The 17,207-nt window shown below is 40.9% G+C and overlaps 1 protein-coding gene across 1 annotated transcript in view; it reads left to right on the forward strand.

The window, feature by feature from the left end:
- Positions 1-17,207, forward strand: part of CSMD1 (CUB and Sushi multiple domains 1) — a 2,063,566-nt gene that overhangs the window by 1,902,700 nt on the left and 143,659 nt on the right. Inside the window, exon 49 of the mRNA XM_026453909.1 lies at positions 2,398-2,586. Within this exon, the coding sequence (XP_026309694.1) occupies positions 2,398-2,586 (189 nt within the window). The remainder of the gene's footprint in view (positions 1-2,397; positions 2,587-17,207) is intronic.

The raw sequence follows: 17,207 nt of genomic DNA on the forward strand, positions 1-17,207 counted from the left end.
GGAGGCCGAGGCGGGTGGATCACGAGGTCAGGATATCGAGACCAGCCTGGCTAACATGGTGAAACCCCGTCTCTATTAAATATACAAAAAATTAGCCAGGCGTGGTGGCGGGCACCTGTAGTCCCAGCTACTCGGGAAGCTGAGGCAGGAGAATTGCTTCAATCTGGGAGCTGAGATCTGAGTTTAAAAAGACAAAGAAATGCCTGTCGAACTGTGGTTCTGGACAACTCCATAAACTGTGCTAAGGGCAGGCTGAATTAACAATGCCCTTTCAGTGCTACCAGAAGCAAATGAAAGCTTCTGTATTGGGCAGGTTGAAAATACAGACTAGTTTGGCGTTCACCCCGAAATTCCAGAGTATCCACCTCTCCCAGTCTTGTCTCACCCTGGGTACCCACTTGACTTTTCATTCTATATCCTGGCTTTTCCAAGGCTGCACCAGCAGAGTGGAAGGACCGGGCCCTGGCTCCTCTGAATTCCTCTTCCCACAGCCAGAAGTTGGGCCAGCAGGGCCCGTGCTCCAGTCTCTTTGTATTCTGTGCTATGATTTCCCCTGAGGGGCCCTTTGTGTCTTATTCTAAGTCAGTTAGGAAAGAAGAGGTATTTTGAGAGCCTGGCGATAGAAGAAACACAGTAAAAGAAAATGGAACCTCATTGGAATCTGTAGGGTTAGATGCTCATCCTCCAAATTGTATCTCTTAACAGATGGAGCTGTGTCATAAAGCACAGGTGACACCCAATGAAAATCATGGTCTCACTTCCTGCAGACTTTATTTAACTTATCTATGACTTTGGAGAGGAATCTACAGTCTGATTGTTCTTTCTAATTTATTAACTTTTTTTTTTTTTTTTTTTTTGGCTAGCACAGTGATTCCAAGGCATTGGTAATTCAGGGTGCCTGATTGTACTCACACTTTGTCTAAACTAAGTATTTTGGTTCATTCAAAACTTAGAAAAATTTGGTCTAGAAACAACTGGAAGTAGAAAATGGTAGGGCCAATGGAGTGAATCAAGAGATTCTTATGATAGTGGATTTTCACTTAAGAAAAATCAGCCCGTTGTAAAAATGAAATGGTACCTCAGAGCCTCACCCAACTGAGAATATTCTGTGAGGACACTTCTCTTAGGAACACGGTTGACAACTGAGGCCAGACACGTAGATGTTGCTTCTGGGCACCACTATGATAGAAAACCTTCAGAAAGTTTCTTCTGAATATATTTCCAAGGAAAGGAGCAATGTCAGGCAGTCAGACCTGCATGTGTGTGCTTTTACATGGAAGCCCGAGAGGGAAGTGGAAGATCTAAAATCCCCTTCTTTAAAAAGGAACCAAGGTTCCCAGTTCTTAACGATTTTCTCTGTTGTATTGTTTAAATTCGTCTGAAGTGAGTTCCTAGGATTTTGTGCAGTAGTGACCTCGCCTTGTGCGAATGAAGCAGGTTTCTTTGTCTATTTGTGTAAATAAGATGCAGAGACTTTTAGCCGTAGAAATGTGACATTCTACGGCTAAAAGAATGTGACATTCTAATAGAGTGGGACTATTATTTTCACAAACGCCCGCCTCTAGTTCTAAAAAGTCTCCTTACAAAGGGGGATGATTAAAACTCTTGTGAGATTGTTATTGACTCAAGAGAATGCATTTTCTTCAAAGATTTCATTCAAATCCCATATATTAAAAAAGAAGGTTAAAATCTACATCATTGTACAGTCCAGAAGTTTCACTCAACAGCAACAAGGAAAGAAGTTAATGGTCTTGATTAAGAACATGTTATATATTTCTACTTTCTCTGTTTTAACAATACTTAAAAAAACATGGAGAAGATTTTTGTTTCAAAGATGATGCCTTGTACAGTCCCCTATCACTTCTATCCTGGTGACAGACGTGCTTACTTAAGTAAGTAACCTGCTTTAGAGAGGTTAGTGAGGTCTTTCCAAATGATCCTTCTAGACCAAGCGTGTCCAACCTGCAGCCCACGGGCTGCATACGGCCCGGGATGACTTTGAATGCAGCCCAACACAAATTTGTAAGCTTTCTTAAAACGTAATAAGATTTTTCTGCAGTTTCTTTTATAGCTCCTCAGCTATCATTAGTGTTAATGTATTTTATGTGTGGCCCAGGGAAGCTGGAAGATTGGATACTCCTGATGTTTCTCACAGTAGTCAGGATCCTAGCTTCACGCTGACTCACAGCTGCAGGTGATCTCAACTTCAGCGTAACAGACTTGCCTCTTGACTCTCGAGTTTTGGAATGCTCTTTAGAACAAACTTACCTACAGGTGCTCATTTCCTACTGTTTGGAAATCAGAAGGCGTTCGTTTATAGACTCTCACCAAGGCAATGGCACTGGCCATTTGTTTGCTTGTTCACCTATTTGTGTGTGTGTGTCTGTCTGCCCACAGCACCTTACTGCAGTCTGACCCACCCCCTGAAGAACGGGGGTATTCTAAACAGGACTGCAGGCGCAGTCGGAAGCAAAGTGCATTATTTTTGCAAGCCTGGATACCGAATGATCGGCCACAGCAACGCAACCTGTAGACGAAACCCACTTGGCATGTACCAGTGGGACTCCCTCACACCACTCTGCCAGGGTAAGAAATGCATTTTCATCTCCAGCGTTGTTTCCTGTGTATTACTTTCAATTTAATCACTCTCTGAAAATAAGTGAAATGCTAACTAAGGATAAAAGGTAAGGAAAAATTGAGTGTTGTCTTATAACAATACGAATTAAGCCTTCTACTGGCCATGGAAACTTTCCTGACATGTAGTTGGATTGCCTGAATTTGGAGAAGGGTTGGACGTTCACTAGATCCAGGGTCAAGTTATTCTAACACTTACTTGTACTTCCTCTTGAAGTTAAACAATGTGTCATCCGATTTAAGAATCAAAGTAATTTTTCTTTACTGCTGTATTAATTTAAAAATATTTAATTTCTGAAAAACTCATTTTCCTTATTTTAGTTTAAAAACTCATTCTTTGAGCCGTAAGCTCTGTATTTGATTTTGTTTTGTTATTTAAATCTAGGGCTTGTTAAAGTTGATTTCAATATTTCATGCCTTTTTTTTTTGCATTTTATCTATCATGTGCATAAAAACCAGGTTTTCAAATAAGGCATTTTAATTTTAATTGAAGGCTTTGAAGTCATGAAATTTTCATAGTTTTGTCGTATCAAGGTTTATATTCATAATGAATTATATTAGTCTTTGAAAGCTAATTATGATATATGAGTGGAAGCTCATATTGACTCTCTTTTTTCTCATTTTCATTAGATGTTAGATTTTCTGGTATTGCTTGTGAGACAGTAGTAGATCCTTATCACACTTACTGTAGGTTCCTTTGACTATAAGAAGTTGATCAGACACTTAGCCTGTATTATTTATGTTTTACCTCTAAAAATTCTTATTTAATGTAAAATAAACATAGAGGCAGATTCAAGCAGCTTACTTCATTAGCAATGATTAGAATGATGATTTTTTTTCTTTACAAGAATACTTTTTCTTTTCGAAGAAGATGTGTTTCTCATTTGCTTTAAATGTTCTGTGACTCCGTTTATAGAACAGAGTCATAGACTCTATTGCTGAAGAGACCGAACTTCAGCTCAGAGAACTCGCCATGGTCCCTGCCCCACTGGCACTGGAAACAGAATGCTCATGACAGAGTCACAACCCCCATGCCAGGCTGGACACAGGAAAGGGAGTCGGTGGAATGGGCAGAAACTCCTGAAATCATTTCCTGTCCTCTAGAGGTGGAGTCAAAATAGAGCCTAAGGAGAATGCTCTCTCCAGGCCTAAGCACAAAGGGGTACGGAGAGGGACCTTCATGTCCCAAAGGGACTCGGGTGACACCAGGCACATGCCAGTCCATCTTTCTGATTGTTGAGCAAGGAGTTCTGGAAACGGTTTACGAGGTGGAGACACGGCTTGCTCTTTCAGTGAATGGTTGAGAAGCATTAAAGGATGTCAAATATATAGCTTTGCGATAAGTCTTGACTTCTTTCTTCTCCCATGGCCTCCCCCAGCAGAACTATTTAATGCTAAGTTAAATGATTCAGAAATACCAATAGTGCACACTGTAAATGAGGCTCTTCTGACATCTTTGCAGCTGTGGCCAAGGAATTTGTGGGAACATGATCAGGGTATCTCTTCTTTGAGTGGAACATGGCAGAGAGGCAATGGCTTTGTGTGGGGGGGGATGCTAGAATGCGCACCACGTTTTAGAAGAAGAGTTAGAGTATCTTCCTTCAGATTTGGTCTTGGCAATAAATAACTTACATAGCTTTGTTCTCAAATTATAAAATATTTAAGAAGTATTATTTTTCTAAATCAGAGCTGCAACTTTCTACACTTCCTGTTAACCTTTCTGTTAACCCAGGAGTCAATATGGTTTTGTTTTTCTCTTCATACATGTTGGCCTTTTCACTTGGAGGGATCTTAAAAGCAATCTAGTTGAACTACTTATTTTTGTGTATTTCAAACTGAAACACATGAAAGTGAAAGGACTTCATAATCATAAAAATGTTGGTCTGGAATTCAGTCTTTCTGTGAGCCTGACCAGTGTTAAAGTGGAATTGTTTCTTGCCAGAAGAAATTATACTTAAATTAGAATCTTGCAAATACCAATTCTGAAAGAATCTATATTTTAAGCACTTAAATTCATTTCCTGTGCAAGAGTTTTTTTAGTCACCTTGTAGATATTTACAATTTGTGTAAAATAGCATTTTAATTATAATATAAAACTATTTTCATTATATATAGACTGTACTGCTTTAAACAAAAAAAAATTAGCATAAAGTAGGATTTTTTGAACCTTAAAGTTGTGTGGTAAAATAAAATAAGCATTTTTATCATTTTTAAAACAAAATTAAACCTTTAAAATAAAGAGTAAATATAATGATTCTCTGGATAAAGGCCACTGAGAAGGAATTATAAAATTTTAAACAGCATAAGATTGTACAACATACATTGGCAATTTATAACCCGACAGTCTTTTGCTTATGCTTAAAGAATTATTACAGTTGATTTCACTAAATTTAATGTAAAATATAAATGTGTGATTTTTTGCAGTGTGCAAGAAAGAGAGATTTTATTTGGTTTAGCCTACATTTTCCTTCTGTTACTTTTAGAATGTGGATTTTTTTTTTTTTTGAGATGGAGTTTCGCTCTTGTTGCCCAGGCTGGAGTGCAATGGCGTGATCTCGGCTCACTGCAACCTCTGCCACCTGGGTTCAAGCAATTCTCCTGCCTCAGCCTCTCAAGTAGCTGGGATTACAGGCACCTGCCACCATACCTGGCTAATTTTTTGTATTTAGTAGAAATGGGTTTTCACCATTTTGCTCAGACTGGTCTTGAATTCATGACCTCAGTTGATCCACCTGCCTCAGCCTCCCAATATGCTGGGATGACAGGTGTGCACCACTGTGCCCAGCCTGAGAATGTAGATGTTTTACATACTGTATGTACTTCCCTAAGTTGTAGAAACACTTTGGCCTCATATGACAGTTAGAAAGAGACTTCGTGGGTTTTCAGCTGCTTTTCTTCGGCAAATTGCGTATGGTGTGTTGTGGATTATACTAGAAACCTTCTCCCATCCGCTCACAGATGTGTTGAGCAGTCGTGTGTGCTGGTCCATGGGGAAATAACAACAACAACGACGACAAGATCAGTTTCCTTCCAAGGGACTCACAGTCTAATAATGAAAATAGAATTCTAGGCTGGGTGCAGTGGCTGACACCTCTAATCCCAGCAACTATGGGAGGCCAAGGTGGGCGAGTAGATTGCTTGAACACAGGAGTTCAGGCCAGCCTGGGCAACGTGATGAAACCCTGTCTCTACAAGAAGTACAAACATTAGCCAGATGTGGTGTGCACCTGTAGTCCCAGCTACTTGGGAGGCTGAGGTGGAGGGATGACTTGAGCCCAAGCAGGAGGCAGAGGCTGCAGTGAGCTGACATCATGCCACTGCACTCCAGCCTGGGAGACAGAGTGAGACCAAAAACAAACAAACAAAAGTTGTAAATGATGGCAACTGTCACCGTGGATGGACAGCATGACCTGGAATATAGACTTGCACGTTTGGCTGTGTATGACAGATTAAGCAACATCCTTAGTGATCTGCAAATAGGACCCTTTGATGACTGCCTCAAAAATATATGTAATCAGAAAATTTTTTTAAAATCATAGATTCAAAAAGTTATTTTGAGGCTGAAACACTTTAAAAAGAAGAAGACATTCTGATTATCATCGATGTATTGCTCTTTTCCTCTGGTGTTAAAAATGAAATATTAAGGGAACCCTATTTTCCCTTTGGTTCTTGGAATCTTAATTAGTAATTTTAATTTACAAGCAGAGATATATAACACTTAGAGAATTTTATTTTCAGTTATAAGATAATTGAAGACATGTTCTGTCTTTTTTAAAAAAACTAGCATTTTTGTTTAAAGAGAGTTAATATATATGGAAGAATCGTCACCATTTATGTGATCCTGAATTGCTGACAATTCATAATTATGAAATAAAAATGAATAAAATAAAATAAAAATGAAATATGAAATAAAAGACTAGGTGAGCTCTTTCTTTAAAATGTTTAAAACTCCACATAGGAAAAACAATTTTCAAAAACCCCAGCTAAATTAACACATCACCACATCATCGCCACTCAGATCAGCTCAGAAGTCTTTCATGATTTTATGTTTCCCACAGATGTTCACATTCGATATAAAGCTGGGACATGAGAATCTCCACGTAGCACATCTGTAGGGATAAAGTTACAGGTTTTACCTCTAAAGCCTCTAGGCCTCAAGCACACTGTCCAAAATAAAAGTAGATGCAAGGGCTATGTTTGTGGAGAGGGTATATATTTTGCATAATTTCTTGACATACTTCCTTTTGTATTACTTCAAATACAGGCAAAGTGATGTTAGCTATGTGTCTGTTTTTGTAGATTAAGGTTGTTGCTGTGGGTCTGAAGCCTCATACAAGTATTAAGGAAGTTATGCCTGTTTTCTTTTCAATTCAAACTTAGTTCTGAGTTAGGCGCTGCAGGCAGGTACCAAGGTGAATAAAAAATATTCCCAGCTCTTATGACTCTGCTAGTCCGGAGGGAGAGAGTCTTGTAAACTAGTAAGTACAATTCAATATGATAGTCAGCAGGAATGGATGGTCATCCAGCGGGGGCAGCACAGAAGGTCCAGGATAGTTTTCTGTGATGGGATATCTGAGCTGAAATGTGAAGGGGACATGGTGGAGGATGATGGGCTGGAGAAATGGGCAGGAGCAGCCCGTGGAGAATCTCAGCTGCACGTTTATGTGGCTTTCACCTTCTGTCCTTGCTCGATGAGACTCCACTAAAGAGCAAAAGAGACAGAATCCCACCTGCATTTTAGAAAGCTTGATCTTTCAGTGGCATCGTGAATGATTGGCGTGAATCCTGTGTGGAATACACGAGTACTCAGTGGGTTGTAGCAATGTGTGTTTGAGGGATATGAAGACTTCTAGGAATACAGGGAGAAACAAGTTTTGCATGAAAACAGATATTGAAAATACTTAGGAAACAGAGTCCACAGTCACTCCTGAAAGCAGGTGAAAAGGAAGAGATAAATCTGGAATGACATGTGTTGGTGGAGGGCTTGATTGCTGGGAGTATTTGGTACCACTCACTGAAATAAGGGCCACGTGAGGGAAAGGAAGCTGCACGAAATTGATTTTGACATTTGTGCTTCAGGTCCAGGGGGGCAAGCTGTCCCCATTAGTGAGTCTGAGGCTAAGAAAAGATGGAGTTTTAAAAATTACCAGTAATGAGCCAGTGGATTTTAAATTAGTTTAAGATACCGGGTGCTTCATTTGCTTTATCGTATTTGACTTTGTAAGTTTTATAAGGACCAATTCAAATGAATACAATTTTAATTACAGAAAGACTATCTGCTGTGATGCATTTCAAACTAGGCAGCTCTACCACAAAATAAATAACAGTGTAGACTCTGACAGCATCCACATTTGGTCAAAAGTGGTTATAAATCCTGCAATAAGCCAGGCGCGGTGGCTCAAGCCTGTAATCCCAGCACTTTGGGAGGCCGAGACGGGAGGATCACGAGGTCAGGAGATCGAGACCATCCTGGCTAACACGGTGAAACCCCATCTCTACTAAAAATACAAAAAAAAAATGAGCCGGGCGAGGTGGCGGGCGCCTGTAGTCCCAGCTACTCCGGAGGCTGAGGCAGGAGAATGGCGTAAACCCGGGAGGCGGAGCTTGCAGTGAGCTGAGATCTGGCCACAGCACTCCAGCCCGGGCGACAGAGCAAGACTCTGTCTCAAAAATAAATAAATAAATAAATAAATAAATAAATAAATAAATCCTGCAATAAATCATATAGAAGTTTGTTGAGATAATTGGGAATGTAATTACAGATGCAAATGTTAAAATATTTTAAGACTTTCATGTCCAACTTAAAGGTCATCGTAGTTATTTAATTATTTTATTTGAAAACTGTAAAAAAGGAAAAATAATTTTTAAGAATGGCACATATCTCTTTGGGGCATTGGGAACTTAAAATCTGTATTGATCTGTTTAATATTACAGTTATCCTTGAGTTGATATTATATTTTTTTCTCAATGATTTGAAAAGCAGTCCGTTTATTCTTACATAAAATAAATACAATTTATAAACTTCCTGAATGCATAAAGGACATTCATTCATCTCCTTTACAAAAATGCCTAGAATAATATATCCAAATGGTTACTAAAATGTAACGGTTGCCTTTTAATAAATGAGCAAGATCAAACCTAGAATATTGAGCTCATTCTCTTTTAGGCCCCCCAACTACTGATCTTACAAACCATGTAAATGCCACTATGCCCCTCAGACCCGAGCAGAATGCCCTGCCCCTTGTAGCCATTTGGTAAACATTTTAAATTTGGAAAATCACTAAGCCATAATTTTCTAAGATACATATTTGAGAATATTTTTCCCTTTAAAAATTATTTAGAATTTGTTTTTATTCTCTTCTATTTTAATTCACTTTTTTGCCAGTGATATTATAGATGCATCACATTTTTTAGAGAAAAATGACTCGGATTTGAAATCAGAGGATACATTGTGAGGGTCATCCCCTTCAAAATTAGCCCCCAGAAGGCCAGGGAGCCCTGATCTCTCCAAGCCTGCTTTCGGCCGTGTAAAATAGAGATTTGGATATCTACATCCCAGAATTACTGAGAGGATTAAATAAATAATATAGGATAAGCCTTCAAATATGACACGCATGCGAGTTATGACTGTTAGGTCTCGAAGGGGATTTGGGTGGCACCCTCTCCAAACCCATCCCGAATTGTGGGGTTCAAAGTGGCAGCACCCAGGCCACAACCCCGACAGAGCTCTTCCCAAGACCCCTTGACGGCTTGCAATTAGCTTCTGGATTCAGCAAATAAAAGTTTCGCTACCAATCGTCTGTCAGTGAGAAGATGGGGCCAGCAAGATGTATTTTATTGGTTTCAGGGAATTCCAGGTTGTTTTTCTCACTTTGCCTGACCTTTTAAATTATTTCTCTCTGAAAATCTGTGTTGGTTTTTATCGTCCTTGATAAAGCCAGGCAGAGCTTCTGTCCTCAGGCTTCATTTCCTGCCTTAAAGTAAGAAACTCTGCCAAGCAGCTGTTTCCATTATCAGCACACTAATCTTATTCATCTTGAGGAGAAGCCTGAATTAGAACTGAAATTTTCTGTGTTATCTCAAAGATCCAGTTAAACTGGCACGTCGGAGTGCACTGCTTTCAAGTTCCCTGGTCAAAGAGAGAGCGACTCCCAGACAGCTATTTACTTTCAAGGTCTGGTTCTCAGAGCCTTCTATCAGCTGTGGCTTTTGCTTGGAGTGGAGTTTGTCTATTGTTTATTTATGATTTGCTAGCGTTTTGCAGCCAATAAAGAGGACAAAAAGCAATCAGTCTCACAAATTACGTGATTAAACTTCTGTTTTTAAAGTCAGAACTTTTAGATCGAGATAGCTGTCTGTATTCTGCTTATACATAGCATGGAAAGGACGCAAACTGGTGCAAAGAGGTGGGTGGAGGGGACAGAGGACGCACATGGATATATGTCTGTGTGTATCTCTTCAGTCCTCATAGATGCTGTTGCTCACAGACAATGTTACAGAAAACAAAAAGCCTAATTATCTCAGGTGGGATTTAAGCTCCAGCCTTTCAGATTCCAAAATCTAAGCTATTTCCATTATACCATGCATTCACCCCCTAAACATGGCGTTTACCCACAGAGAGGGCATCTCTCAGAGGAAACTCCTTTTACTTTATACAAAAATTTTTAAACAACATCATTGTCAAATGTTAGGAGGATATGTTAGGAGACCTGGTATAAATGAATTAATTGAGGTATTTTGTAAATCTTACAATACTTCACTTGTGAACATAAAAGAGCATAGGTAGTTGAAACTTTTTTCTAGATTTTTTATATGCATATCTGTTTGCTTCTATTTCATTATCAATCTCCTCCTCTGTTTTGTGATATTAATACAAGATTTCTAGACATTTAGATTTCATTAGAAACTTAAATAGAAATGTCTGGGATTTTAAATGTCAAATCGCATACTATGATATGTGTGTGTGTGTGTATGCTTGTGTGCCTAAATATCAAATCACATGCTATGGTATGTATGTGTATGTATGCTATCATGCCTACAATCAGAGTAGGTTGTAGGCATTATGTCAGTCAGACTGTAAATTCTCAGAATGTGAATCCACACAGTCCATATAGCTCAAACTGGCCAACTCCCATCAAGTATGTTGTGAAATGAGGTTTATCCCATTTGCCCTTGCTTAAATCTACCTCATACATTCTTACGGGATTCGAAAGGAGTGCTTGGGTACAGCACTGTGCAGTTGTACAGTCAGGCTCCCGCAATTGAGTGATGGGTTCCTCCCATCCCCAGCATTTTCTGGCTGCGTGACCCTGGACAGGGCAAGTGACTTCACTGAACTTTATTTGCAAATGGGCGTAAAGGTGCTCCCCGACCTGGTTTGAAAGATTAAACGCAAATATTGGCATGAAACCTTTATCATACTGCCAGGTAAGAACAGGAGCCCAACAAAAAAGGAATTCTCATACAGTCAGACATGTTTGTACCCAGGAATGTTTTTGGTATAAACCTGTTGGTTGGCTGTCAGGCAAAGTGTTGTTGAATGGCAAGTCAGCAATGTTTAGGTAACTAAGCTGGTAACACATTTCCCTTCTTGTTCATGGTAGCTGGAATCAGACATTTGATTCTCTTTTCCTGTAAAGGGCCAGGTAGACCTTCAGTCTTTGGGGGTCATATGCAGTCTCGGTGGCATATTCTTTGTCTGTAAATGTTTCACAATTAAGAAAACAATGTAAGAGCCATTGTTATCTTGCGAGCTGTACAAAAACAGGCTGCAGGCTGGTTTTGACCTGCAGGCCATAGTCTGCCAACCCCGGATCAAATTAATCTTCCAAAATCAGACTGAAATGCAGAGTCCAATGCTACCAATATCAGTTTGATTTTCTGCAGTTTGCAAATCATATGTCAGGCATTTTACTGAAGACATATAATTTTCCTCTACCATGTGCTAAAACCCAGCATGCTTATTCATTCAATTACATAATACATTTCCTCTGTCGACGTTTAGCACACACTGAGCATCCCAAAACTTCACATATTCTAACTACATGTGAAATGTGGTTAATAATAAAAGCAGTATTGTAGTCAGTGGAAATGTGCAGAAAGGGTAATTTTGTATAATAGTAGTAGTGATAGGAAGACCTTGACCTTTCTGCACAAGGAACTGTACAAAATATGCAAAGTAATAATATTTCATAAAATAATCAAGGGTCCTGTGCATAAGAGTGGCTAATAGAGATCAACTATGTATCTCACACATTTAAAAAATGCTATAATGGAGTTTAACGTGCTTCGCATGGAGAAATACACCTGACATTGAATACTGAAAATATTTCAAAAAGCAAACAAAGGGATCGTGTGAGGATAAGGCCAACAGAGGCAAATGGGAAGTGGAGATGAAAAAGTCAGCCCAGAACTTTCCACTCCAGCAGGAGGAACTTTGAAAATGACAGCTCCTAAATCAGTAAAAGGCAAAGAGGAGTAAAGATAGTGAAGCCCCTGTGTGCAGTTTAAGATACCAGCTAACACTGAAGGATAGGTTATGGTCTTTCATGGAAGAGGCACAGCAGCAGCCGCTACCTGTGAAAGTGACAGTTGGGAAATGTCAGTCCCTGGCAGAAAGAAGAGCAGCTGTGGAGGAAAATGTGTAGGCAAGCCTGGGTGGGGGCTGCAGTGGGTAAGACCCCGATGGGCATGCAGGGGTAAGCCTCAGGCTCCTGGGGAAGTTGGCTTTCTAAATTCTTAAAGTGGAGGTAGCCGAGACAGGGAAAACAAGCGAACAATTCAAAGGAAGTGACTACGACGCGCTTGAGGTGGCTGGACCTGCCAGCCGGGATGGGGCTTCTGCCCAGAGACCATCACAGGGAGAATGAGTGCTTTGCCCTGAGGCTGGAAGGCAGGTGTTCATGTCCACGTAGACCACATCGATGCAGACAGTGTGCGCTTTGTCTCTTTTCCCACCTTTGATGCACTGTTGTCGAGGTGAGGAGTTGCTTCTCATCTTCTCATTTCAGGGCTCAGCTCCCAGGCAGTGTGCTGTGTCTTGGGGTACCTAGGTACCCACTGTGGCCTTTTGTCCATGTCTTGGCATTTCTTACTTTAGTTTCGTATTTGCGTAGCTGTCCAGTCCTCCTTGACCAGTGGTTCTTACCTTGCAAAGTTTAAAAAATGAATTCCTGACTCCCAGCCCTGCACAATTCTGATTTGGCAGGCTCCAGGAAGTCTGGAGTCTCTGCTTTCACAAAAACACCAGAGATGCAGGTACCTAATGTGCATGGGTTTAACACACATACCTGGGCACACATGAGTATAGGATGGAAAGAATCGACACTTAGGACTCCAAAAACAGGGAGGGAGGAAGGATGGTGAGCCGGGGGTGAGGGTTGCCTGTTGGATACAATGTTCGCTACTCAGGTGATGAGTACACTAGAAGCCCAATCTCCTCCATTATGTAGTATATCCGCGTAACAAAAGGCACATGTACCCTCAACCTAAAAAATCATATACCCATATGAGACAACAGACTTCTTTTTTTTGAGATGGAGTCTTGCTCTGTCGCCCAGGCTGGAGTGCAGTGGCCGGATCTCAGCTTACTGCAGGCTCCGCCTCACGGGTTCACGCCGTTCTCCTGCCTCAGCCTCTCTAGTAGCTGGGACTACAGGCGCCGCCACCTCGCCCGGCTAGTTTTTTTTTTTTGTATTTTTTAGTAGAGAGGGGGTTTCACTGGGTTAGCCAGGATGGTCTCGATCTCCTGACCTCATGACCCGCCCATCTCGGCCTCCCAAAGTGCTGGGATTACAGACTTGAGCCACCGCGCCCAGCCGAGACAACAGACTTCTTAAAGAAAAGGCAGAGATTCTGCTGTATCTTCGGATCTCCAGCATTTTGCACAAAGCCTGGGTCACAATTGTCATCAGTATGAATTTATAGAGAAATGAATGTGGCTCAACCATCTCACCAATCCTTTCTTTCATGAGGTTTCTAACATAAACAGTGTTGCTGGGAGGAAACAGCTTGAAATTAGGCCAGCGGTGGTGCGGACTTCAACTTTTAAAAATAGTAAGAGCAGTTAGGGGACTATCTTCCAGCAATTGGAGCATCTCCGGCATAGCAGAGCCGCAGAGCCCTGCGACTGGGCAGTGGCACCAGAGATAGACAGTCTGGAGGTTCCACCTGCTACCTGGTGTCATGAGTTCAATTGAGTCCCCTCAAAAAAGTGTGTTAGAGTTAACTGCCAGTACCTTAGAACAGGACTTATTTGGAGAGAGGGTCTTTACAGAGGTGATCGAGTTAAAGTCATTAGGGTGAACCCTAATCCAATGTGGCTGGCGTCCTCATACGAAGAGGAAATCAGCCTGCAGAGACAGAGGTGCACAGAGGGGCGACCATGCGGGGACACAACGAGAAGACGACGTCTACACACCAAGGAGATAGGCTCAGGCAGAATCAACCCTGCAGACACCTGCTGTGGGAATTCCGGCCTCCAGGACTGTGAGAAAATGCATCTCTGTTGTTACGGGGTGTGGTGTCATGGCAGCCCTGGCAAAAGAATACAGACACAAACTTTTAAAAATAAACAATGACAGTGTATTTCCTCTTTTTTTTTTTTTCTTTTTTCTTTTTGAGATGGAATCTTGCTCTGTCGCCCAGGCTGGAGTGCAGGGGCGCGATCTCAGCTCACTGCCAGCTCTGCTTCCCAGGTTCATGCCATTCTCCTGCCTCAGCCTCCCAAGTCGGTGGGACTGCAGGTGCCCACCACTACGCCTGGCTTTTTTTTTTTTTTTTTTGATTTTCTTGTATTAGTAGAGACAGGATTTCACCGTGTTAGCCAGGTTGGTCTCGATCTCCTGACCTTGTGATCCGCCCACCTCAGCCTCCCAAAGTGCTGGGATTACAGTCGTGAGCCACCACGCCTGGCCAACGTATTTCTTACTTAATGTGTCTGCAGGTTAAAATACATTTACATAGTCCAGAAATATAAAAGGAAGGGACAAAAAATAAATAAACTGCAACCCACAAAAGTGATGTAAATCTATTAGTTTTTAACATACCTCTATAAATGTATTAGGCTATTCTTGCTGTAAAGAAATACATGAGACTGGCCTGGCATGGTGGCTCGTGCCTGTAATCCCAGCACTTTCAGAGACCTAGGTGGACAGATCAGCTGAGGTTGAGAGTTTGAGACCAGCCTGACCAACATGGAAAAACCCTGTCTCTACTAAAAATACAAAATTAGCCAGATGTGGTGGCGCATGCCTGTAATCCCAGCTAGTCGGGAGGCTGAGGCAGGAGAATCGCTTGAACTCAGGAGGTAGAGGAGGTTGTGGTGAGCTGAGATCACGCCATTGCACTCCACTCCAGCCTCGGTGACAAAGAGAGACTCTGTCTTAAAAAAAAAAAAAAAAAAAAAAAGTAAAAGAAAAAAATACCTGAGGCTGGGTAATTTATAAAGAAAAGAGGTTTCATTGGCTCAGTTTCGCAGGCTGGACAGGAAGTATGGCAGCATCTGCTTCTGGGAAGGCCTCAGGAAGCTTCCAATCATGGCAGAGAGTGAAGGGGGATCAGGCACATTGCCTGGCAAAAGTAGGAGCAATAGAGAGCGAGAGGGGAGGTGTTACACACTTGTAAACAACAGCATCTTGCAAGAACTCACTCACTATTATGAGGAAAGCACCAAGAGGTTGGTGCTAAGCCATTCATGAGAGATCTGGCCCCATGATCCAATCACCTCCCTCCAGGTCCCACCTCCACTACTGAGAGTTACAATTTAACATGAGATTAGAGTGGGGACACAGATACAAACCACATCGGTAAACATATCTATTATATCTATAATCGGTTTTTATATCAATTGAATGATATCACACTTTCCATGATATTGCATAAACATTATTTTATATCCAAAAATTATAATAAAATGCCAAAAATTCTATTTTGAAATATTTATTTGTATCTTTATTGCAATTTCATTGACCAGTTATGTCGTTTCTAACTAAGATAAAATGCAGACATGTGTGTTCATTCAGAAACATCTTTGCACTTTCTTCCACTTATTGCCACAGGATAAAATTTCTTGAAAGTGAAATACAGGAAATGAACAGGTGACATATTGGGTTATCTTGTCAAACTGAGCTTCAGGTGATCCGAATAGGCTGTTCCACTCCAGGTGTGACGGCTTGCTTCCGGAAGCTTCTGTGTTTGAGGAGTGTGGTGAAGGTAGCATTCTAAGAGGGGGCTGGATGACGGACGCCCTGGGTAGACTGCTCCCTATGGACCTGGGGGTGCAGTGGGCCCTCCTCGTGTGATTAGGTTGTGTTGTTGGCACAGCTGCTCTTCAGAAAGGGAGAATGTGCTCAGACTGTGGAACCTCACCAGACGGGCTCTTCTAGGGACAGGGTTCTTACTGGTCAGAGACTGAAGGCCAGAGAGAGACTGGATGTGAGGGAGAGTCTTTGTAGCTGGCTTGGAAGATGAAGAAAGACACAGGGCCTCCAGGTGCTCGGAGCCCATAGCCAGTCAGCTGTGCAAATGCGAGAAACCTATTTCCGTCACCACCTGAGTGAGCTTCCAAGTGGATTCGTCCCGTGCCTCCAGGTGAGAAAGCAGCCTGCTGCCACCCTCAGGGTGAGGCCACGCCCATGCCTGACCTTCAGAAATCTTGTTGGAGTAAATGGGTGCTATTTGGGGCCTCTATGTGTGGAATAATTTATGTTGCAATAAAAAAATCATAATTGCCAATCTTTTTAATTCTTGCACATCTGACAGTCAAAATGGAACCAAAAAAATCACTCGTTGTTTCCGTTTTCATTCATTTGATCATTACTCAGTAAAGAATTTTTTTTTTGGTAATTTCTTGACTATTATATTTTATTTGTTTTTAAGTTCATGTTCTCATGATTTTCCTATTTTTCTTTGGTCTTATTCAATTTTATTGAAAGTTCTTTGTACAATAATTTATTAGCCACTTGTCAGTCATCTGTATTGCAAATGTGTTTTCTGGTCTATGAATAGAAACATCTTAATCCTTGTGGACTGTGGCCTAGAAAAGTCCTCTCTATTTTCTGTTAAAATTGATCTATTTTTCTAAAATTTGAATGATTTCATTTATATATTAAGCTACTAATTTTCTAATCTGTAGCTTCGTTTATACACATAAGTATTCGCTTCGTATTCTAGAGAGTGAATCTGTGTTAATCTCAGTTTGATCCTATTTTGTCACCCTCTCAGATGGCTACCCAGTTATCTGAGTGTCATTTATTAAATACTTTGCTGGGCAATTATTTGCCCCACTAATTTTTTTTCACTGATTTAAAATTCCAACTACTTTCTGTATTAAATCATCTGGTAGGTGGATATCTATTTGTGGACATTCTGTTCTTTCTGTTTATGTGCATGATTTCCTATGCCAAGTCCATAGTGCTTTAATTGAAATAACAATAATATGTTTTCCTATCAAATGCAGTCAAGTCCTTTTCCTCACTCTATTTGCAAAATTTTCATCAGAGATGATAGGAATTTTGTATTTATTCAAGAACTTTAGCATCATTTTAACAAACTTGAAGAAATAGCATTGGGAA

Source organism: Piliocolobus tephrosceles, chromosome 7 (genome assembly GCF_002776525.5).
Source record: "Piliocolobus tephrosceles isolate RC106 chromosome 7, ASM277652v3, whole genome shotgun sequence".
NCBI classification, from domain to species: domain Eukaryota; kingdom Metazoa; phylum Chordata; class Mammalia; order Primates; family Cercopithecidae; genus Piliocolobus; species Piliocolobus tephrosceles.